Below are 24,997 nucleotides of genomic sequence, written 5' to 3'. Positions count from 1 at the left end.
TCAGCGGTCATGCGGTGGCGCAGCTCACATACAAAAAGAGGAAGATTGGTAATAGATGCTAATTCAGGGCAAATCTTCATCAGAAAAAAAAAAAGAGAGAGAGAAGACTCAAGTTACTAAAATCAGAAAGTGGGAACAAGAGTACTGATTTTACAGAAATAAAAAGGATTTATGAGAATACTATGAATAAATGTATATCAGCTAATTGGATAACCTAGATGAAATGGACAAATTTTCAGATACTAGAACTTAACCGGGTAAAATTTTGAATACAAAGTCTGAATAGACCTATAACTAATAAAGACATTGAATGAGTAATCAAAAATCTCCCAACAAAGAAAACTCATACCTGATGCTTTCACGTTTAAATAAACACTAATATCAATCCTTCGTAAACTCTTCCAAAGAATTGAATAGGAGAGAACACTTACTAACTCATTCTGTGAGGCCAGTATTACCCTGATACCAAAGACAATACAGGAGAAGAAAACTACAGACCAATATCCCTCAGGAACACTGATGCAAAAATCCTCAAAAAGTACTAACAAACAGAATTCAGCAGCGTATTAAAAGGAAAATACACCATGGCCAAGTGGGATTTATCCCTGGAATGCAGGAACGGTTCAACATATGAAAATTGACCAATGTAATACACCATAGCAACAGAATGAAGGGGAAAAGAATACCTGATCACCTCAATTGATGAAATCGAGAAAAAGCACTGGACAAAATTCAACTCCCTTCCAGGATAAAAACAATCAACAAGTAGGAATGGAAGGAAAATACCCCAACATAATAAAAACCATACGGAAAAACCACAGCAAACATCATACTCAGTGGTGAAAGACTGAAAGTGTTTCCTCTAAGATCAGGAACAAGACAAGGATGCCTTTCACCACTTCTAGTCAACAGAGTACTGGAAGTTCTAGCCAGAGAAATTAGGCAAGAAAAAGAAGTCAAAGACATCCAAATTGGAAATAAAGAATTAAAATTATCTCTGTTTGTAATAATATATAATAATAGATAATATAGCATAATTAATATATATTATATATTATACATATTATATATGATGTTACATGTAGAAAACTCTAAAGATTCCACAAAAAGCTGTTAAAAGTACTATATGAATTCAGCAAAGTAGCAGGATACAAAGTCAACACAAAAAATATCAGTTGCATTTCTATACACTAATAATGAACCAACTGAAAAGGAAATTATAAAAACAATTTCTTAACAATAGCATTGAAAAGAATAAGATATTTAGGAATTAACTTAACCAAAGTGCTGAAAGACTTGTACAAGAATAACGACAAAACATTACTGAAAGAAATTTTAAAACACATAATAAATGGAAACATATCCCATGTTCAGAGATTGGAAGACCTAAAATTGTTCAAATATCAATACTACCCAAGGCGGTCTACACATTCACTGCAGTCCCTATCAAAATGCAATGACATTTTTTGCGGAAATAGAAAAACCCATGGGGCTGGCCCCGTGGCTGAGTGGTTGAGTTTGCGTGCTCTACAGCAGGCGGCCCAGTGTTTCGTTGGTTTGAATCCTGGGCGCGGACATGGCACTGCTCGTCAGGCCATGCTAAGGCAGCGTCCCACATGCCACAACTAGAAGGACCCACAACGAAGAATATACAACTATGTACTGGGCGGCTTTGGGGAGAAAAACGAAAAAAATAAAATCTTTTAAAAAAAAGAAGAAAAACCCATGCTAAAATTCATATGGAATGTGAAGGGATTCTGAATAGCCAAATGAATCCTGAAAAACAAGATCAAAACTGGAGGACTCACACTCCCTCATTTCAAAACTTACTACAAAGCCACAGTCATCAAAACAGTGTGGTCCTGGCATAAACAGATACATAGAGCGATGGAACAGAGAGCCCAGAAATAAACCCTCATATATATGGTCAAACGATTTTTGACAAGACTGGCAAGATCATTCGCTGGGGAAAGAATAGTCTTTTCAACAAGTAGTACTGAGAAAACTGGATATCTACATGCAAAGAATGAAGTTGAACCCTTGCCTAAGACCATATACAAAAATTAACTCAAACTGGATCAAGGACCTAAATCTAAGACCTCAAACAGGTTATGCTGAGGTAACAAACAATCCTAAAGGCTCAGTAGCTTACAACAGTATAGGTTTATTTCTTGTTCATGCCAGTTACCCATCTCAGCGTCCGTGCTCTCCTCTATGTCATCTTCACTGGGTGACCCAGGCTGATGAAGCACCTCCTATCTGGGACATTGCCAGTCTCATGGCAGTCAGAAATGACAGATGGTAAACCATGAACTGGCTCTTAATGCTTCTTTCCAGAGATGACATGTGTCCCTTCCAAACACCTTTTGTTGGCTAGAGCAAGTCACATGGTTGACCTTGAGTTGGACAGGACAGGGATGTAAAATTCTTCATTGGGGAGAGGCACCACGTGTCTGACACCAAGCTGGACATCAGTGGGGCGGGGAGGTATAATTTGCTGCAGGGAGGGAAAGCAAATGTGTATGTTGAGCAATAACACAACCTACCACAGCTGGGATCCCAGCAGTGGTTATGAGTTATGCTCATCAAGATCCAATTCAGTGACAGCGGCAGACAGGATGGAGCACCTGTCAGGTCTTTGTGTGCTTGTCAGAGCTGTGCTAGTGGGGAGGATCCCCGTGATGGTGGCATTAGGAGGATCAATTGGGGTGTTGGCGGGCTCAACCCCAGTAGTCAAGGATGCTGGAGGACTACCCATTGTTGGAGGGAAAACTCCTATACTGGAGACACTAGACACTGCAGTTAGGTTAGAAAAGGGAGGAGAGGTCCCCCAGAACTGAGATTTGGCAACATACTCATGGAGGTATTGGCAGTGATCACTATCAATGAGAAGGACGTGCCTTCAACACTGCGTCCTGCGTCAGTAGGTGGAGTGATGTGAGAAGCCGGGATGGTAACAACTGGGCTCATTTCTGGACACTTTGTGGAAGAGATAAGACAGTAATGGAAGGGATTTTGGTACTGGTGCACGATGGTAGAACATGATCTTTCACATCTTAAAATCAGGAAATAGGGTAATATGGAGGATAAGAATCAATTCACAGAGGAATACATACAGCACTTCTCCATTCGTATGAATTTTTAAAGGCTAAACAGAATTTCGTTCAGATTCCATGTATGTCTCATAATGCCATAAAGAAAATCAAGGTACTTACCGATATAAAACTCAGGATAGCAGTTATGAAAGAAAGCAATGTATGCAATTGGTGAGGGGCATCTAGGCATTTCTAAAGTACGTGACGTTCAATTTCCTAAGCTGGGTAGTGGGTACATGGATGTTCTTTTATTGTTATCCTTTAATTGTGCGTGTGTGTTTTTCACACTTTTGTATGTATAATATGTTCCTCAAGAAAATAATTTAAGAGACTAGGCTGTAACATATCACATTCTAAGTGATCAAATACTCAAGCTATTTTTAATGAAATCAGAAACAGGACAGAGATGCTCACTATTGCCATTATTATTTCAACATTGTTTTGGGAATTTTAGCTAGAGTAATGAAGCAAAAAATAAAAAGAAGTTCTTGGCATACACAATAGAGAAAAGTTTAATGTCCCAATTTTTGCCAATGAAATTGTTGTATAATTAGAAAATTCACTGATGCTAGTGGGGAAAAGAGAACTACTATATTAATGAGACGCCTTGATAAGGTGGGCTGGATGTAATATAAAACAAATAATTTTCTCCATTCTAGAAATAACCAGCTAGAAAAAAGTTGGAAGAAGTGTTCCAATCACAATAGAAACTCAAGTGGAAAAATATCAATCTGTAAAGCCATGATCATCCATAGGTTTTTGAGGTCAGTTCTTTGTTACATCAGGAATAACACTTGATACAGGATTTCTCACAAACTTCTATTGCCCATTAAACCATACTGTGTATGTTTGTAACCAGCACTGTGATATATTCTGTACATATATTGCTAAAAATTAATTACTCTTTAAAAATATAGTGTTCCTGCACTCACGGTGGAGGGGAGGGCAGAAAGAAGAAGGATAACCCAGTAGTAAAATGGGCAGAGGTTATGAATAAGTAATTTACAGGAGGAATTTGAATTGTCAATAAACATAGGCGATGGCTCAGCTTCCTGGTAGCAGAGAAATGCCGACTAAGATAACAGTAACAAATCACTTTATACCATCAGTCTGGCAAACTGCAGAAGTGCCTAACAACACCTATTGGTGAGAATTTGCAGGAAAAGTTACTGCCATATATGGCTGGCAGAGAAATACGAATTTTTCAGCTTTTGCTAGAATACATCTGGCAAATAGAATAAAAATAAAATAAAACAAAAATCACCCATACCCTTCACCACTCCTCTCTCAGCTCTGGGACTCTATTCTGTAGAAATAAAAGCAACAATGTACTTCTGTAAAAAAAAAAAAAAGGGGGGGGGCTTCTGTACAAACCTGTTTATTATATCTTTCTTTGTAGTAATTAAAGAATCAAAAAATGAAGGCACATCAAAAAGAGAATGATTGAATAAATCGTGGAAGGATCACACAATAAAATATTATGCAGCTACTAAGAAGAATATGTCAGGGGCCAGCTCGCTGGCCTAGTGGTTAAGTTCGGCATGCTCTGCTTCGGTGGCCTGGGTTCAGTTCCCAGGCGAGGATCTAAACCATTCATTGGTGGCCGTGCTGTGGCAGAGACCCACATACAAAAGAGAGGAAGATTGGCACAGATGTTAGCTCAAGGCAAATCTTCCTCAAACAAAACGAGGAAGGTCGACAACGGATGTTAGCTCAGGACACATCTTCCTCAGCAAAAAAAAGAAGAGGAATGTGTTAGATTTCAACGTACATTGGAAAAGTTTGGAGAGAAGTCAACAAAGATACATTATCAAGTCATGAACATCAACTACTGGAGTTGAGGAAAAAAGGTTGAATGAAGAGAGTAGAAGGGGAGGGACGTACATGGATTTGTTCCAGTATGGAGACCAACTCTGGAACATGAGCTGCATTTAAGGGCACCTCCTGAATACACGGAATCATCCTAAATGATCCGCTGTCATCTTCCAAAGCCCAGCAATCTTCTGCACTGACCAAACGGAGGAGTTACATGGGAATGTCACAGAAATCACCACTCTTACATCTTGTTAATCTTTTCTGGTTGCACCAACCTCTGTGATTCGACTCAGCCAGGCAGAATTGCTTTGGGTTTACTATTTTGGCGGGGGGAAGGGGCTTCCCTTTGTCTAATCCTAACAGAATAGTTCTTCCTCTGCAGATCAGAGAGCCAGTGTGGGGATTCCGCCAGGTGGGAGGATATTCATGTCAATTTTACACTTAGCTACTGGAAGGATGACCATAGAAGGTTTGTGGTCCCAGGGACCTAGCATGAGGCAAACCCAGGATGAAAGCTCCATTGGTCATATGACTCCTGAAAGCCCCATCTAAGGTTAGGTCGGGGAGTTGCTTTCGCCTATGACCAGTGTCAATACTCCCAGAAAGGTCTGAGTATTTACCTTTCCAGCACACAATTTCCTAAGTATTATCGACAGGCCCTTCAATGAAGGCTCAGAGGGAGATTTGCGAGTCTCTATTTGTGATGTTATCGCACGATTCCTCCTGAACTGAACCCAGCACCAGCACCGCCAATCATTCTGAGAGGTTCTGGGTCTATGAATTACGTTCACCAGTGGCCATGACTGTCTAGGATGGTGGCCTCAAGGGTGTTTGTTGTTGTTGTTGTTGTTGTTGTTGTTATTTTGGTGAGGAACATTCACCCTGAGCTAACATCTGTGCCAGGCTTACTCTATTTTGTATGTGGGATGCCACCACAGCATGGCTTGATAAGCAATGTATCATGCGAACCTGGGGCCGCTCACGCAGAGTGCATTAAATTAACCACTACACCACTGGGCCGGCTCCTCAAGGATTGTTTTTCCCAGTTATACAAATAAAGCAGATGTAGGATCTACCTTAGCTTCCCCATTGTTTGGGCCAAGGCACCCTGTGAGCAATTAGCCATTGTCAAAGGTCTCTGGGTCTGCCCACTCTGAAGTCTCTGCTACCCACATGGCAACTGTTCCCATTGCAGGACCCTCCCAACTCATCTCCCAGGGAGCTCATTTCTGGCTTCTCCTACCTTTTCATTGAGCACCTACCACACCAAAATCCGTCTGTTTCCAGATGACTAGCTAAACACACAGTGAAACCACTCCCAGCTGCTTGAGCTCGCTCAGAGAATCCACAAGTTCTGGCCAGTGGACCCACATCAATAGATTCAGCCTCATTTGAAGCTATGCTCTTCTCTTCTTGGTTTGGGACTTTCAGAATCTCCCGCACATATTCTTCACAGCTACAGAGAAAATTAACAATCTTCGGTTCCTTTGGCTGTGTAAGTCTTCTCTGACAGACCTGACTTTGTACCCGACCCGCTTTGTCAAGGTGGGTCTGACTCTAAGTGTTGGTCTGAAACAATGAAGGGTGGCAGTAGGGCACCTGAGGGACAAGGCAGTCACCACATCTTCAAGCAAAGGGGAAATGGCCTTATGAGGGAAGGGAGGAGAGGCTGCTGTGTCTAGAAAGGAGGGCTCAGAGGGAACAGGGGAGGGGAAACAGTTGAATCCTCTACATTCTCTCATTGCAGTTCTCAGAGTCCCATTCGTTCCCCATCGGCACCCTAACTTTCACATAAGAGAGCCGGCAAAACGACTAACTTCAGCTGACACTGTGCTTTGGTAAACATAGGGTAAACTCTATTTTTGAACTTTGGCTCTTCAGTAAGGAGGCTCAAGAGACAAACTAACAGGGTCTCTGAGTTTCAATCCATGCCTTGAGTCAAGATTTGAGTTTTTCCTTCTCCTGTAGGCTGCGTTGTTCTGTTGGAAGCAGTCACCCCAACCCCCATGTTCATTCATGTTCTTGGTGCCATTCCTTTATTATGACCACTTTGTCCCCAGAAATCTTGCCTTCAGTAGGAACTTTATTCCCAGGGACCACAGATGATCGTTGAAGTAGCTGTTTCTATTATTTCATGATACTAATTCTACCCCTTACTATTTACTAACTGGGTTTCTAATGTCTTCAGCCCACGTGAGCCAGACAACTAACCCAGATTCTTCCATTTCCTGAGGGACTGTTGTCTACAACTCACTCACTGGCCCAGTTTCTACACAAGACAGTGTTCTTGGTTGCAAAGAACAGAAGCAGGAAATACGTTTATTGGGATGTTAATAAGTAGCCCAGGGAATTTACGTGGCCAGGACTACAGTTAAATCATGCAATGGTTAAAGTCTAGTTGGTTGCTTCACCCACCACCAGCGCCACCACCAGTATCAGCCTTGGACACTGATGCCTCAGCCAGCACCACTGCACCAAGACACAAGACGCCACTGCCACCTCTTACCACCATCGTCAGAATGAATTTCTAAATATTTCCCTGCTTTATGCAATACTCATTCCACATTCAGATATCTCACTGGTCAAGCTTAGGTCACAAGCCCACGTTCTAGCTGCCAGAGAAGCAGAAGGGGAACTCGATGCCTCCATCCAGTTTCTGTGATAGGAGGTGAAGCTGGCATTCTACCATCTTAAGATTTCCCCAAATGAGATTGGATGTTTGTATACTTGGCAGCGAAAAGCAACAGATTACCTGATAGGTCTGTTCTATTAGAGAAAAATCATAACAACTAGTCTGTTAAGTAATGATGCTAGGAATTTTAGTAGAGGTGGTGATAGTACCAAATATTGTTTAAGTGTTGAGAAAGTATAAGCAATATTGATGATCGTTGTGGAAATTGTCCATGCACTAGAGATATTGGGAGTGGTGGCCATATCACTTGTGTATGGAATTCCTAGAATGAGGGTACTGGGGAAAATTTGGTGTTAACAAAAAAATCCCAGTAGCGGGCTGTTGGTTACTTATTGAACATCTATCCTCTGCCCTTTTTCCTTTCTAACACACTCCTTTTTTGTTCCCATAGTCAGTATGAGTCAGGGAAGAGTGACCCATCCCAGCACTATGGGTAGATCCTGTGTAGTCGAAGGCAATCAGAGCAATCCCATCCCCCACCAACCCCCAATGTGTGAATGACACCATTCTAATCAACAAGACAGTGAGGGAAAATCTGCTAGGGGATCCCGGGAAAGAGTCCCTAGCATCTAAGAAAGAGACACAGGAAAGATTATCTCTCTTTTTGCTCCGGACCTTCCAATTCTGGTCCATTCCCTACTTTCAGCCTGAGTTAGGCAGAGAAGAGAATTGGTAAGAACCTGGGCTCTTGATGACATCTCTGAGCTACTGACTTTCTCATTCCTAGAGGCTGATCTGTCTCCGGACTTTTTATAAGATAATACAAATCCTTAATGTTTAACCACTTTGAGTCACAATTTCCATAACTTGCAGCCAAAACATCCTAAGTGATATATAGCTAAGGAGACAGTTGTAGGTGAGATAGGGTTCATTTGGCTACTTAACACCAATACCACTTGGCTTTTATGCTCTTGTTTCCCAAAGGCGCTCCCTCGCCGCCAGGCTTTCCCCACAAAACCTCATGCCCATCAGGCATCCACCCCCTCACCTTCAGGGCATTTCTCCCCTCAGGTCCCCTGCACAGTGCCGTGCATGTTTGTCTACCTTCCCAGGCTGGTATTCCTTCCCCCTATGGTTTTTTGTCCAAAACACCATCAGTCTACCCAGTGAAACGGAATACCCACCAAGAGGAGGCTGCAGATTCGCAACAAGGAAAACCACAGATGCCCTGGTGGTCTCTGACCCCACATCTGAACCCCTCCTGGGGACCCAGAATACCTGCAGGGGGTGGTGGCGTCACAGAGGGCTGAGGTCCTCTCGTGTGGGGATAGGGCAGCACCAACCCAGTGCCAAAGGGGTGAGGTCATGTTAATTGTTGGCAATGTGATGCCAGTAGGTCACTCACCCTCTTAAGCTTCAATTCCCTGTCCACGTTCACTTCCTTACACAATCTTCCTTGGGAGGGTCCTATGGGCTGCCTGTTGTGAAACGCCCTTGTACATAGCAGAGCCTCCTGCAAGTGGGGCCAGGGGCCTCTGGATATCATGAGACCTTCTGGAGCCCCCTGGAAGGGCCCTGGCCTCGCCCCATCCTGACAGCTCTCTGCACTTATCATAGAGTTGCTTTTGGATTCCTGCATGCTAATGGGTTCACCTGTGTCAACATTATCTTTTCTAGGCAATTGCAAGAGCTTTAGGAAAATGGGCCTGCTTGGGTGAGTAGCTCCAATTACACGTGCTGGGGGACACAAAGCCTTGCTGACTGTTTGGTCCTTCACCACCATCATCATGACCACCACCAACCCTCTCCTCAGATAACCTGGCCAGAGAGAGGCCAGGAGTCTGCCCGGGACCAGGGACAGAGAAAACCCTTTGAAAGGTTGACCCTTGCCCATAGCTTCCTAGTCTCTGTATATCACCCTAATGCTAATATATCTGTAATTAATGTACTTTCATAATGTCCCTAAAGCCACACACGTCACACCCCCGGCCCTGATCTTCTTCCTTCAGTGACTCCAGCCTGTGCTGCTGCACCCCCAAAATGCCTGGATGGGGGAAGGAGGCTTGACGGGGCATGGCGGGCTGAGGGGCCTCTAACGGCCTACGTTCCCTGACAGGTTGCCTCATAGCCCGCCATGCAGCACGCCACAGACCACCTCCTCCATGCCCCTGCCCACTTACCACTCCTCCCCACACACCTGCAGGCCGTTCAACTGAGTGCTGCCTCTTCACCTGGGGCCTGGGGCTCGCTGCCCCATGCCCCTTGCCCCCCCGGCCACCCTGCCCTCTGCATCCCCGGGCTCTTCCCTGTCCTTGGGGAGAGGACCGAAAGTCTGTTCTGCACTGTAACCAGTCCCTTCCCATAGAAACGACCGTGGCAAGGTTCCAGAAGGACCCCCGAGCCTGTGTCTCCCCCTCAGTCCTCAGCCATTTCTAACTAGGGAGGCTCTCCCCCAAGAAATGGGGAAGCTGCCGGACGCCCCAGATGCCTTCCCGCCCCAGTCAGGGCTGCAGCCTGGATAGTACTTCCGTGAGGTGTGGACAGGCCCAGCCCTCTAGGAAGAGCAACCTGCAGGGTGAGGGCAGCCAGAGCGCACCATCTAGGTGAAGAAAAAGCACCCCCTCCACCTGGAGAATCGGGGGGTAAATTCCAGCCCCACTCAGCCTTCGGCCAGGGCCTTGTTATAAGCCATCAACTGCACAACCACAAGCCATGCCCCTTCCTCTGCACCTGCAGGTCCAGGGTGACCCCTTTAGCACCCCAAAGACAGGAAGGTGTCACAGCCTGGGTGTCCAGCCCTTTGAAAGCCCCGTTCTCTGCAAAGGGAGGGAGATAAGGACAGAGGCCAGCCACCTGAAGCCCTGCCTGAGGCCAGCACACACAGGGACGGCAGGGCCAGGTCTCACTCACCTGTCGTCGGCGTTGTCACTGTAGCAGTCACCCCAAGCCAGAGAGCCAGTGGCAGGATCTGGAACACCAGCATCTACCAGAGAGTGCAGGCCTGGCTGCAGGGTCTTCCTCATCAGGAGGGATCAAGAAATGAGCACCTCCCAGGGAGGGATCAGCTATAAAAAGGACCCTGGAGACCTTTGCCTTGGGAAGGACAGCGCCTGGCCCAGGGTGGGGGTACAGCAATGGGGCTTGGTGGGTGGCGCATGATGACCAACGGGAATTGGTCAAAGGGCAGCCTGTCAACCTTCCTCCCCTCTAACTCCAAGAGAGCTGACCGCCCTTCAGCCAGGGTCTCTCCAGTGGAAGCCTGAGCCATGGGTGGGGCAGGGCAAGAGGGAGGGACAGGCGGCTGGAGTTGTAAGTGTGTGACAGCTGGCTTCCAAGAAGCCAGGGCCAAGAAGAACCAGGGAGACGGTGACGATGGAGGGAGGGGTGAAAGAGCCCTGGAAGGAGCAGTCACCGACAGGCCAGGCTGAGGGAAGGACACTCCGCCCCCACCCAGCCCCCTCGGAGGCCCCTCTTTCTTCCAGACTTCCCTTCCCATCATCCATCTCAAGCTGCCACATGCCAAATTTCCAGTGCCTTGCCCTGGGCCTCGGACCACCAGCCCTTCTCCTGGGTGGGGCTCACACCTGAGCCTTTATGATCCTGGTCTCCTCCCTGGCCACTGCCAGTTCCATTCCTGTCATGGGCAAAGGTCCCAGGGGCCTTTCCCAAACTCCCACCGAAAGAACCTCACTCCATCGGCCCCAACCTCCTTCAGCTCCCGCCTGACAGGCCTGGCTGCCAACTACAGTGGGAAGAGGAGAACCCAAAGCCTGGGCATGCAGGCCCTTCTGCCCGTGTGTGTCTGACCCCGGGACCCGGGGAGGTGAAGGTCTTTGGGGAGGCCCAGCTTACCCATCAGCGCAAATGGCAGCTGACCCAGCCTGGGCCACCCACCTCCCTGACCCAGCCCTGAGCTCCTGATGTCAAGGGGGAAGGGCAAGGATGACAAACCCAAGAGGGCTTCACCTTCTGCCAGTCAACAGTCTCTCCTGCCCCCACCCACTCCCTAAAAATCTGGGCCCCCCAATCTCTATGCTCCCTATGAAGACAGCAATGGTCCCTGAGAGCTGCCCACAGACCCCTCCCTTCCTCGCTGCGAGAAACAGGTGCTCCCGGGCCCCCCGCAACAGCTCCTCTGGATGTCCCTGTTCTCAACCTAGCGGAGGCACCAGCAAGTGAGACGAAGAAAGACACAGAGCAGCATTGTTTACAATAAATGCTATATTGTGTTCACATGGGAGAATTGGAGGATTGCAGAATTCCTGTCCCCAAATGAGACCTTCCTGCGAAGGAGGCTGAGGGCTTCTGGGCTGAGAGGTTACTGCAGGGATGGGGTGAGACCCAAGAGAGGAAGGGAGAGGAGGAGCTGGCAAGGGGGTCGGAAAGGGAGGTGAGGCAGTAAGGAAGGAGAGGGAGTTAGGAAAGGAGGAGGAGGGGGCTGAGGGAGCTTCCTCACCTCAGGGTCCCACTTCCCCTCATCCTTGAGGACCTGGAGAAATCCACACCCCACATCCCACCCCCACCCACGGGGATCCAGGGCCCTTGGGGGAGAGGAAAGGATGGAGCAACAGAAGGGGAAACTAAGGTCGGGGGAGTACCAGCTAGTGGTCCTAAGTGGCAGAGGGCATAGGGACAGGGGTCAGGGAGAGGGAGGAGGACTTAGGACTGGGACACTGGGATGGGGGTTAAGGATTTAGGGTGGAGGGGACAAGGATGGGGAAGTGGAGAAAACAGAAACAGGGAGAGATGTAGGACTGGGAGCTGGATAGGGGAGTGATTTAAGAAGGGGGGTTAGACGGGGAGAAGATATAAGGAATGCGGGAAGGGTCCCCCAGGGAGTTACCTTAGCAGAGGGTAGGAGGCAGGGATGGGCTGATGGCTGGCGACAGGTGTTGGGGGGCAGGTGGTAGGGATGCGCACAGGGAACTAGAGACTGAGGCCTGAGATGGGCAAAGGATGTGGGGACTGGGGATCTGAGAGAGGCCACATAAGATGAGGGCTGACACAGGAAGGTGCATTGGGACAGAGGTCTGAGCGACCACATCTGGTTTGCACAATGACTGTTCAAGGTATCAGGACAAGTATGCTATACACATTTTACAAGTTCAGAGAAGCTACTGAGTTGCCCAAGGTCCCACAGTGGAAGATCCTGGATTTGACCTGGGTCTGCAGGTGGGTTTCACCAAAGTTGAGAGGGTGCCGGTCTGGGGACAGTCTGATTTTGCCCAGGATTCCAGGAGGCTGAGCTGCACGCGTCCTTGGCCATCTCTTGAAATGGATGCAGAGCAGATGCTTCCTTCCCGCTGTCCAGGGCAGGTGGACAGGGTAGGGCAGGGCTCACATCGAGGACAAGTCCACCTCAGGTCTCTGGGTGTGCACCTGCCACAGAGCGCATGAGAGGGAGTCAGAACAGGAGCCACCCCGCTCAGGCTGGCTGGGAGTTCACTGCCTCCTGGTCCCAGCCCAGCCGCCTGCTCTGGTGAGCAGGTGGGGCATCTGGAGCTGGACCTGGGAGAACCTACCATCCCCCCTTTGCCCTCTCACCCTCACATTGGTGTCCACCTTCTCCAAGGCCACCTGGAAATTTTCATCCCTGACTAGAGAGTGAGAAAAGAGGAGGGGAGAGAAGAGGGAGAGGGAAGAAATGTGAGGGAGGCAGGGCTTCAGGGGGCTCCTGTGCCCCAACGTGCCCTGCGGGGTCAGCCTGTACAGGACCTGGCCTTCCCCAGGAGGGGCACGGGGAAGAGGCGATGCCAGAGCCCTGGCACGAGGTAAGTGTCTGTCCTGTTCAGGGAAGGTCAGCCGGTATTGCCCAGGCTGCCGTGATGCCCAGGGAAACCCCTGCCCCACTTGCCCAGGAGGCAGGACTCACAAGGTCAGCCATCCTGGAAGCCCAAGTTGGAAAAAGTCCCCGCAGTGTCCTCGTCCCAGATCTCAAACCACTTCTTGTCATCGTCCAAGGACCTGGGTGGGGGCACCGCGGCGTCAGGGCAGGGCCTCCGCGTCTGTGACCCTTGGGCGGCCCTCACCCCTACTCCCAGGGTGACCGGGCTCCGCCTAGGCCGCCCCTCCTCTGCCAGTGCCTGAAGAAGAGGGTCAGCTCCACCATCAGCAGCGCCCAGGCCCCCGCCAGGCCTCCGACCAGCGCCCTCCACTGGACGGCCACCTCGCAGAACCAGTGCGTGTCTGTGGAGAAGCAGCTGGGGAGGGGTTACAGGTCACAGACCCTGCCACCTCCCCTACCCAGCCCTGTCAACTCGCTCAACTGGACTCAGACAGGGCTGGCAGCGGGGCGGGGCTCCCCATAGGGCGAGTCCGCGGGGCTCCCAAGTGTGGGCAGGGCCTCACCTGCACTCGGGACCGCTCTTCTGCACAAAGCACTGGCCCAGGTTATAGTCAATGGCTCCTTCCACATCTGATGTGCAGTTGGTGACAGAGCGAAGCCGCTTCTCCTCCAAGGGGAAGTAATAATCCTCACAGCCCTCGACAGCAGCACGACGGCTGATGGCTGTGGGGAGGAGAGGGGGTTGCAGAGAGACTACCCAGGAGCCTGGTTATGGGGATTCTGAAAATGGATGGGGAGGACTCCATTTCCGAGGGTGGGGTGTTGTGAGGTAGACCATGGGATCTGAAGTGGGCAAGGCAGGCCCCCAGGACTCTCACCGTCTCCTCACCCTGCCTCCCAGTGCTCAGGTGGAAGCTGATAATAAGGGCCAGGAAGACATCACTTGCCTCCCCAAAGGTTCTCCCCTCCTCCCCAGAGAATTTCAGTGAGCAGATGTCCCTGGGGAGAGGGGTCATGGCCCCCTGGGGCCACTCACTCCTTTGTCCCCCATTCACCTTGCTGGATCAGCTCCGTTCTGGTGTCCTTTCTCACAGTGATGCAGTCAGGCTTAAAACACAGGTCTGGGGCACAGAGGCACAGGTGGAATTGGGGTGGGTCAAGGGGTCCGGGCCAGGGAAGCAAGGCAGGCATGGGGGAGGGCAGAAAGGGCTCATCTTCCCCAAATAATCAGGGGTCCTCAGCCATCCTGGAGACCTTGAGCAGAATGTCAGGGGGGCTCTTCCCCAGCACCCAGGTTCTGACAAACCCCTCCTTAGCCCCATCCTAGACCCAGTTGGCTGTGAACCTGTGCCTCTTCTCCCAACCTGCCAGAGGTACCACAGGGCTGCCACCTGAGCCCAGGAGGCCCCTGTCTGAGCTGGAGTAAGCTGGGATGTTGGCTGTGACCATGACCCCTCCCTCCAGCCCAAGGCCCCCAGCCTTGGCTCACTCTGGTTTTTCTGGCAGCTGTCCACATCCTGGCTGACATTCTGAAGCTCACCTTTCAGGACCGTCTTCACCATCTCATAGTTTGTCTCCAACTGGGAGCTGAAGGGCAACTCCAGCAGGACCACATAGTCCACCACGATGCTGCCATTCGTGAAGGGGTCAAGAAGTTAGGGGCCTTACAGGCCTCCCAGGCCTGGGGCACAGAGGTTCTAGAAGGGCCAACCATAGGTGCTAATGTGTAGAGGGGAAGGGGGCAAAGGCAATGAGTTGGGATTCCAGGCATGTTATTTTCAGAAGGGGCTGCCAGCATCCCTGACGTCGTCAGCCTGGGAAGGCAGGACTAGGAATGATTGGCATTCCTTTGCATTGCCTCAAGCCATTACCAAACCAGGCCCTCCTGGGTTCTCTGCCTCGCTCATGCTGACCCACTCAGCAGACCAGGTGCCAGCCAGAATGAGACCAGCTACAGTCCAGACACCAGACTTCCCTCCAGCCCTCAGGTACCACTTCCCTACATGTTCCATGCAATCTCTCTCCTTCCGACTTGCTTAGAGAGGAGGGGTGGTGCCCTCCTTCAGAGAAATGGCTCCAGAAAGTGATCACTAAAGTCCCCACACTCCCTCCACCCCTCCCTTTATGAAGTCTGATGATTCCAAAACCAAGGGATGGCTTCTCCAGCCTTTCTTTATGCCCCCTTCCCCCACCTCACTCTGTCTCCACAGCCTCAGAAGGGTCTCCTACCTCAGAGACAGGATCTCCACATCCTTGAACCCCTGCACATGTTGGTAAATCTTCTGCATCTGAAATGTGAAAAATTGCTGGCTCACGCCTGAACCTCCAGAGCTGAGGGCAACCAGGGGAGGACCTTTGAGTTCCCTACCCCTTCGCCCTCACCTGACTGCGGAAGATGTTGCTGAAATCCTTGTAGGCCTTGGAAGTGTTGTCATGGAGATCCGGGAAGAACTCCTGGTCAACAGCCACCTCCATGCCCACTTCAGCGTCCACAGTTTCTGCACACGGCATGCCCTGCTCTGGTCACTTCACCATCCTTCCTGTCTGACATCACCCCCACCACCCTGACCTGAAGGCTCCTTCCATGCACCCTCTCCGTGTTCCCAAGGACTGATTGAAGAGCAGGAGGGAGAAAGGTAGGAATTCTGGGATGACTTGTCCCGAGAAGAGGGAAAGAATGGAAGTCAGGGTGCTCTCGTTGTCTGCCGCAGTGGGAGGCGAATAATGGCCCCCACCGATACCTAGGTCCCTCTCCCCAGAACCTGTGAATATGTTCTGCTAGATACAGGAGGAATCAAGGTTCAGGTGGAATGAAGATTGCTGATCGGCTGACGTTAATTTGGGAAAATTAATGTGGACTATGGGCAAATGAATGTCCACCCAGGTGGACCCAATGTAATCACGAGGGTCCTTAACAGTGGAAGACAGAGGCAAAAAGAGTCAGAATGAGTCAGGTGAAGACATGACTAGAAGAGAAAGGCACAGAGATGCAATGCTGCTGGCTTTGAAGAAGGAGAGAGGGGAGCTTGAGACAAGGAAGGTGGGAGGCACCAGAGCCTGGAAAGGGCACAGAAATGGATTCTTTCCCAGAGACTCCAGAAAGGAGCACAGCCCTGCTGACACCTTGATTTAGCCCAGCAAGACCATGTCAGATTCTAATCTGGAGAACTGTAAGATGAGACATTTGTGTTGTTACAGTTGTGAAGTTTGTGGTAATTTGTGACAGCAGCAATTAAAAACAATTACAGCTCCAAGCAACCCTGACCAGGAGTGTGGCCCCAGCCGCGTGTGAAGGTGATGGTGGAGAGGGGGTGTGGGGTAGCAGAGGGCATGAGAGCGAAGACAGGAATGGAGGATGTGGGCACTATGGCATGGGTGCCTCCACACGGACCACAGGGCTGGGCCCAGGGAGAGTCAGTGACAGCCAGGAGACAGTGCAGAGGACAGGGCCCCGGAAACTCACCCAAATCCATCTGTTCCACGGCAAACTCGCAGTGGAATCCATAGAAGGTGCTGGGGCAGACACTCCTGAGGCCATCCCATTGACCCTCGTACTGTCACATGCTGCCCTGGCGCTGACAGCAGTTCCAGAGAACCCCAGGGGTCAGAGGCAGCAGTCCTGAATCCATGTGCCATCATTCTCACAGGTGCCTTGGCAGCATGAGAAGAAAGGGAAGTTCACGATAGGGCCTGACCTTGATGACACAGGAATTTAGCAGGAGAGGGAACATGGAGGTAGGAGGTCCAACCTGGGGTGGTGTTCACCTGAGCAGTGCTCGAAGTTGTGGTCATCTGAGTAGTGGTGGAAGCTGTACTTGGTGATCTAAGGGTGGTAGCAGTTTGAGGGGTGGTTGCCAGTGTTCTTGGAGTCTGGGTAGTGGGTGAGGTGGAGCCAGTCAAGTTGCTTGAAGAGGTCACAGCAGTTGGAACGCTGCTGCTTGGTTTGGTGGTCTGTGGGAGGCTAGTGAAGCCGGACGTACTTGCATGGTCACAGAGTTGGTGCTCATCCAAGTCCCAGCAGGGGGTCTTTGTGTGCTTGTCAAAACTGTGTTGACGGGGACAGTCCCAGTGCTGATAGAACTAGGAGCATCACTTATGAGGTTGGTGGGACCAGTTTCGAGAACTGAAGTAGAAGTGTTCAGAGGTGTAGGAAAGACAGTAGTCATACTGGTGGGTCCAGGAAGGGTGACCTTCTCAGTGGTAGAGGAATGACTGATAATGAGATGGTGGGCGTAAAGGTAACTTCATGAGTTGGATCCATTTCCACACATGGAGTAGTGGAAGAAGCAGGCACTGTCGTAACTGATATACTTTCTGGACATGGGGCGGTGGAAGAACTAAAGATAGTAGGAGTGATGGTTGTTTCGGTAAGAATAGGGATCACAGGAGTCTGGGGTGTAGAAAAGCTTGTAGTAGCAGACAAAGAGGGAGTAGAAAAAGTGGTGACGGGAGAAGACCTTGTATTTTCTGTACTGGAGATGGGCAGGGGATGGAGGAAGAGAGCTAGGGGTGAACTCTGAACTTACTCTGCTGGAAGACAGAGTAGAGGATGTTTTTGCTGTGCAGGCAGAAGAAAGGATGATGGTACTGAAGGGGTACTTATGGCATTTGTATGTGTATTCAAAGCAGAGGAGGATGGTGTGGGAGAAACACTAGAAGGAATCTGTGGTATTGTCGAGGTGGCTGTTGTTAGAACGTGTACAGTAGCAGTAGTGTCTAAGTCTGTAGTTGAGGCACTGGCAGAATTACCAGTGACCAAGGTGGCAGGGGGTGAGGTGTCAGTGGGAGTGCTACTTCCAGTTATGGCCAGGGTGACAGAAGTAGTGGGAGATGTCAGGGGGGATGTGGCATGGGTTGTGGGCAGTGTAGTAACAAGGGTGGATGGACGGATATTGCTGGTGGTCAAAGGGAAGTCTGGTTCTGTGGTTGGGGGAGGTGGAGATGATATAAGCACACTCATGGGTGGTGTCAGGATGTTGATGATCATGGGGGTAGAGGTGGTGGATGTTGGTGAAGAGACGACATTCGTGGGAGTGACTGATGACGTAAACGGGGGAAGAGCAGTGGTGCCTGTATTGGGAGCTTGTGTGAGAAGGTCACTGGTGGGCATAAGGGTGATTTTCCTGGTGGTTGTGGCATGAGCGGTTGTGTAGGTCGTCTTGGCTGTTTGCATCGTGGGTGGAGTGGAGGAGGGTGATCCCATGGTTGTTGAGGCTGTGAACGTATGGGTCATAGTGTGTACCGGGGTTGATCCTGTGGTTGTACGCAGTGTAATTGTGCTACTTGCAGATGAGGTGATATCTTCCATAGCGTTATCCCCGGACTAAGGGTAGATGTGGAAGAGGAGCCTGCAGATGTACCTGGAACACTTCTTGAGAGGGAGGGAGATGGAGTGGGATGTGTGCTCGTGAGCATAGGTGATATGCTAGGTGTTGTGTCAGACGTGATGGTGACACTGAAGGTCGTTTCTGTACTGTGTGAGGTGGAGGATGAATGGACAGTGGAAGTGGGTGACGTCAACATATTGGAGAAAGTGAATGTAGAGGTGAGGTCACTTACGGTGGTCCAGGAGCCAGTAGTGCCCAGAGACATGGGGGTGATGGTGGTCATTGTTGTTGTTGGGATACCAGTGCTAACAGAAGATATGGTTGTGCTTGTGGGTTTGTGTTTGGTATCAGAGAGAGGGCACGATGGGGTTACCGCAGATGTGGTTGTGTTTCCTGTGGACGGGAGGTTTGAAGAAGTGGCCTCTGAGGTAGTGGGTAGTGTTGTCAGGGTGAGTGTTTTTACAATGTGTGAGGTAGAAGTCATGGCCGTGTCCACAGCTGAGGAAGTGGGGGAAGTGACTGTGATTGATTTGGCAGGGGTCGAAGTGTCAGTGGGAGTGGTGCTTTCAGTTGTGCTCCATGTGACAGTGGTAGTGGGAGATGTCAGGGTGGATGTGGTGTGGCATGGAGGCAGTGTGGTAACCAGGGTGGATGGAGAGGTAGTGATGGTGGTCAACGTGGAGACTGGTTCTGTGGTTGGGGCAGGCAGAGTTGACAAAAGTGCACTCGTGGGTGGTGTGCACATGTTGGTGGTCACCAGAGTAGAGGTGGTGGATGTTGGGGAAGAGACGACAATCATGAGAGTGATGGATGACGTTACAGGGGAGGTGTAGTGGTGCCTCTGGTGAGAGCTTGTGTACGAAGGTCACTGGTAGGCATAAGCGTGGTTTTCTTGGTGGAGGTGGCATGATCGGTTGTATTGGTCATCTTGCCTGTTTGAGTCATGGCTGCAGCGGAGGAGGGCATTACCCTGGCCGTGGAAATAGTATAGGGGGTTCCGGGGTGGATCCTGTGGGTATAGGCAGTGTAATTGTGCTGCTTGCAGATGAGGTGGTACCTTCTGTCTGCCTTGTCCTTGGACTACTGGGAAATGAGGAAGAGGATCCTGCAGATGTACCTGGAACACATGTTGAGAGGGAGAGAGATGGAGTGGGATGCGTGCAAGTGAGCATAGGCGACATGCTAGGTGTCACGGCAGAGGTTGTGGTGACACTGAAGGTCATTTCTGTATTGTGGGAGGTGAGGGATGAAAGGACAGTGGAAGTGGGTGATGCCGATGTGCTGGAGGCTGTGAATGTGGAGGTGAATGTGGTTGTAATGGTCAAGAAGCCAGGGAGCCGGCCTTGTGGCGGAGTGGTTAAGTTCGCATGCTTCGATGCAGCGGCCTGGTGTTTCGCTGGTTCGAATCCTGGGCGCAAGCATGGCACTGCTCATCTGGCCATGCTGAGGTGGCATCCCACATGCCACAACTAGAAGGACCCACAACTAAGAATATACAACTATGTACCAGGGGGCTTTGGGAAGAAAAAGGAAAAAAATAAAATCTTTTTAAAAAAATTAAAAATTAAAAAAAAAAAGCCAGTGGTGCCCACAGACATGGAGCTGATGGTTGTCAGTGTTGTGGTTGGGATACCTGTACTAAAAGAAGATGGGCTGGTGACTGGGGATGTCAGTTTGGTATCAGAGGTAGGGTGCGAAGGTGTTACTGCAGACGTGGTTGTGATTCCTGTGGATCGGGTGGTTTGAAGACGTGGTCTCTGAAGTGGTGTATAGTGTTGTCAGGATGAGAGTTGGTACCATGTCTGAAGTAGAAGTCGTCGCCGTGTCAGGAGCAGAGGGAGTGGGGGAAGTGACTGTGATTGAGGTGGCAGGGGTCAAAGTGTCAGGAAGAGTGGTGCTTTCACTTGTGGCCCGGGTGACAGTGGTATTGGGAGATCTCAGAGTGGATATGGCATGGGTTGGAGGCAATGTGGTAACCAGGGTGGGTGGAGGGGTAGTGATGGTGGTGAAAGTGGAGACAGGTTGTGTGGTTGAGGCAGGCGGAGATGAGTGAAGCACACTTGTGGGTGATGTCAGGATGTTGGTGGTCACTGGGGTAGAGGTGGTGGATGCGGGAGAAGAGACGACATTCGTGGGTGTGATGGATGATGTGATAGGGGGAGGTGCAGTGGTGCCTCTGGTGGGAGCCTGTGTAGGAAGGTCACTGGTAGGCATAAGGGTGGTTTTCTCGGTGGCGGTGGCTTGAGCAGTTGTATCGATCATCTTGCCTGTTTGAGTCATGGCTGCAGAGGAGGCAGGTGGTACCCAGGTGATGTAAGTCATATACGTATGGGTGACAGCGGGTTCCAGAGTGGATCCTGCTATTGCAGGCAGTGTAATTGTGATGGTTTCAGATGAGGCGCTACCCTCTGTCCGTCTCGTTCCTGGACTGCTGTCCTACGTGGAAGAGGAACCTCAGGATGTCCCTGGAACACTGGCTGAGAGGAAGGGAGATGGAGTGGGATGCGTGCTCGTGAGCATAGGCGACAGACTAGGTGTCCTGGCAGAGGTTGTGGTGACACTGAAGGTCGTTTCTGTATTGTGTGAGGTGGAGGATGAAGGGACAGTGGAAGTGGGTGATGCCGATGGGCTGGAGGCAGTGAATGTGGAGGTGAGGTCAGTTGTGGAGCTCAAGGTGCCAGTGGTGCCCACAGACTTGGTGGTGATGGTTGTTCAGTGTTGTGGTTTGGATACCTGTACTAATAGAAGACCACCGGTGTTGTGACTGTGGATGTCTGTTTTGTATCGGTGGTAGGACATGAAGGGGTTATGGCTGACTTGGTTGTGCTTCCTGTGGATTGGAGGTTTGAAGAGTGCTCTCTGAATTAGTGTATAGTGTTGTCAGGGTGGGTGTTGTTACCCTGTCTGAGGTAGAAGTCGTGGCCGTGTCAGGAGCTGAGGGAGTGGGGAAAGTGACTGTCATCGAGATGGCATGGGTCAAAGTGTGAGTGGGAGTGGGGCTTTTAGTTGTGGCCCGGGTGACAGTGGTAGTGGGAGATGTCAGGGTGGACTTGGCATGGGTTGGAGGCAGTGTGGTAACCAGGGTGGATGGAGGGATAGTGATGGTGGTGACACTGGAGGCAGGTTCTGTGGTTGAGGCAGGCGGAGATGAGTGAAGCACACTCGTGGGTGATGTCCCAATATTGGTGATCACTGGGGTAAAGGTGGTGGATTTCGGAGTAGAGGTGACATTCATGGGAGTGATGGATGATGTGATTGGGGGAGGTGCAGTGGTGCCTGTGGTGGGAGCCTTTGTAGGAAGGTCACTGGTGGACATAAGGGTGATTTTCCTGGTGGTTGTAGCATGAGTGGTTGTGTCAGTTGTCTTGGCTGTTTGCATCTTGCCTGCAGTGAAGGAAAGTGGTCCCATGGTGGTGGAGGTCGTGGATGTATGGGTGGTAGAGTGTTCTGGGTGGATCCTGTGGCTGTGGGCAGTGTAGTCATGCTCCTTAGAGATGAGGTGCTACCCTCTGTCCGCCTCGTCCGTGGACTGCTGGCAGCAGTGGAAGAGGAGACTGCAAATTTACCTGGAACACTGGTTGAGAGGAAGGAGATGGAGTGGGACGTGTGCTCGTGAGCATAGGTGACATGCTAGGTGTCATGGCAAGGTTGTGGTGACACTGAAGGCAGTTTTGGGTGCTTCTTCCCTGGAGGAAAGCTCAGTAGAGGTGGCTGTGGCCATGGGTAAAGTGCCTGTATTGGTGGTAGAAGAGAGGAATTCATTTGTAGGTCATTTTGTCACCATAACACCACAAAGGTTATTCCCATGCGATTTTCCAGATACGTATCACAAAAGGTAGGAATTTCCATCACTTATTCCCCATCACAGGCAGTTTCGTTTTGGGGTCTTTCAGGTTCTGAAGGCCAACATCTGTCCACTCCTCGAGGCAGTCTCTCCAAGGGGAGCGGTGGTGCCTCAGTCCCTTGCGCACTTTGTCTGAGTGACCCACCTTCCAGCCCCAAGATGGCCTGGGCTGAGCATGTGGGTTCAGCTGAGGCTTCTGCCCCCTCCGCTCGCCACCCCATCCCTTGCTCCTGGCACACGTGCTCTTCCCTTCCCCTGCTCCCTGCCCTCTCCTCCACCAGCTGCCCAAAGTCGTTGCTCTGCTGGCTCTCTGCCCACACCCTTTGGCCCACCTCTGCCCCCCTCCCTCTGACCCTTGCTGTCTGGGCTGACACTCCTCATCAATGAGAGAACCCACCTAAGGCTGGGCTGGGGGTGGGGACACATCATGGACCCCGGGAGACTAGGGGTCAGACTGGGAAACTGGCATATAGAACGGCAAAGGGAAAAACAGAGATTGAAGCCCAGACTCTACTGAGACTGGGGACAAGGAGAGAGGACCACAGTGACAGGCTGAGGGACAGGACAGACAAGGAAACTTCCAGAAAGAGGTGCCTCGGCAGGCAGGCATGAATCCCATAAGGTTTAGCAATATTAATAATAAAAATAGACATATTTTCTGGACTGGCCCCATGGCCGAGTGGTTAAGTTCGCGCGCTCCGCTGCAGGCGGCCCAGTGTTTCGTTGGTTCGAATCCTGGGCGCGGACATGGCACTGCTCATTAAACCACGCTGGGGCGGCGTCCCACGTGCCACAACTAGAAAGACACACAACAAAGAATATACAACTATGTACTGGGGAGCTTTGGGGAGACAAAGGAAAAAATAAAATCTTAAAAAAAAAATAGACATATTTTCTATCACCTACTCTGTTTCATCCACAGGGTTATTAGTTTAGAGATAGGCATCTGTTGCTCTGTAGATATATTACAGGTGGTAAGAGTGAGGGTTGGAGATCTTGGAACGTGGGGAGGGAGTGGCAGGGATGACTCGGGAGCCACAGCGGTTGTAAGCAGGGAGCCCCGACACCTCCTGCCCACTCAGTGTCAGCCTCCTCCTCACCTGGACCCAGCACCTCTTCGCTCTGATCGCTCGGGGTTTCACTTCCCAGCCAGGGTGGGGGTGTTATGGAAGTGGAGGGGCGGAGATTATGAAGATGACTGGGCAAGAACCCTTGGAGCCAGGAGGTGGCCCTGGAGGCAAGTGAGAGGGTGGACCGTGGGCCTCTGGGTCTGGAAGGTCTAGGATTGGGGGTCAGGAGCAGACATGTATAGGCAGAGGGAAGGTGAGTGAAAAGGAATTGCAGGGTTTCGAAGGGGCAGGAGAGAGAAGGCCTGGGAACCCACACCCACTGGGTGGTCTCAGATCCACCCTTTTGGAGTAATCCGGATGTCCCCACCCCGGCCCTCCAAATGAGAGCTGTACCCAGAAACATCGCCTGCTGGGGGCTGGGAGACAGAGCAGACTGGAGGAGGGGGCACCAGGATCAAAGGCGAAGAGGCCCCAGGGAGAAGAGGTCGCCCCAGAGGCAGAGGCTGGGACTCTCAGGAGGGCAGCACTGGTGGAAATAAAGGGAGAAACAGAATCCAGGGTGGAGGGAGCACCGAGGCTGGAGGAAGTGGGACAGCAGAAGAGGTGGGAGGCTCAGAAAACTGAACCAAAGTGGGAAGAGCACTCTTCCAGAAAGAGGGTTCACCCACTGTCCTGATGCGAGAGAGCCGATGCCTGCAACCTGCTGGGTGCTGGGCAGAGAGCGGCACCAGCTGGACCCAGCTTCCCTCTCCTCCCCCACGTCAGTTCTCTGTGCACACAGAGCTCTGAGAGACCCCTCCTCAGTCTCCCCTTAGGCCTTGGAGCCACCCCTGACACTCCTGCCCTGGAACATCAGGAGGGTCTCTCCAGCTCTCCCCGTACCTCACCCACTCACCTGTAGTCACTGCAGAGGCTGTGAGCATCCAGAGGAGGCCAAGGAGCCCGAGCAGCTGCATGGGCCTGGTACAGTGGTGGCTGGGGGCTGAGCAGATGTCAGCACAGGGGACAGCAGCAGGGAGCCAGCCACGGTGTGCGCAGCAGCACCCAGCCCAAACTGGAAGTTGTGGTGTAGACCCTGCTGGGTGTGGGGGTTAAGCACAGTGTCACCTGTGTACCATCCCACTGCACCCCTCTTCCCCCCTTCTCCCTATGTCTGACTTCATTGGTGTGGGAAGGGAAGACACAGAGAAGGTAGGACAATCCCAGGGGGTGTCAGATGGAGAGAGCTGCTGGTGGCCCATCCCCCAGCCTGCCTGGCCCACTCGGAGCAGTTTCCAGGACCCTGCCCTTCCCCTCCTCTGCCCCCAACCAAGAGCTACCAAAACTGGATGGAGGATACACTTGGCCAAGACCTTGGACTCTGGAGTCTGGGGCCACCTCTCACAGCCTCTCCTTCATTTCAATCCCAGCTGCAGGGGAGGGAGGTGGA

At 50.9% G+C, this 24,997-nt stretch overlaps 1 protein-coding gene and 1 long non-coding RNA gene across 2 annotated transcripts in view; both read right to left on the bottom strand.

Annotated features, from left to right (window-relative positions):
* The window catches only part of LOC139074705 (uncharacterized), a 31,084-nt gene extending 20,489 nt beyond the window's left edge, over nucleotides 1-10,595 (bottom strand). The window contains exon 1 of the long non-coding RNA XR_011524359.1: nucleotides 10,453-10,595. This is a non-coding gene — a long non-coding RNA (uncharacterized lncRNA). The remainder of the gene's footprint in view (nucleotides 1-10,452) is intronic.
* A 2,823-nt stretch (nucleotides 10,596-13,418) lies between these two features.
* Nucleotides 13,419-18,937, bottom strand: LOC103543631 (mucin-3A-like). Its single transcript, XM_070568930.1, has 9 exons — nucleotides 18,887-18,937; nucleotides 16,791-16,881; nucleotides 15,710-15,825; nucleotides 15,557-15,615; nucleotides 14,817-14,965; nucleotides 14,383-14,448; nucleotides 13,891-14,050; nucleotides 13,590-13,742; nucleotides 13,419-13,506 (listed from the first exon to the last, which is right to left on the bottom strand). The coding sequence occupies exons 1-9, from the start codon at nucleotides 18,935-18,937 to the stop codon at nucleotides 13,419-13,421; spliced, it is 933 nt and encodes a 310-aa protein (XP_070425031.1).
* Between the last annotated feature and the right edge of the window lie 6,060 nt (nucleotides 18,938-24,997).

Source organism: Equus przewalskii, chromosome 12, assembly GCF_037783145.1.
Source record: "Equus przewalskii isolate Varuska chromosome 12, EquPr2, whole genome shotgun sequence".
In the NCBI taxonomy this organism is placed as follows: Eukaryota; Metazoa; Chordata; class Mammalia; order Perissodactyla; family Equidae; genus Equus; species Equus przewalskii.
This window is presented reverse-complemented; position numbering and strand designations above follow the sequence as displayed.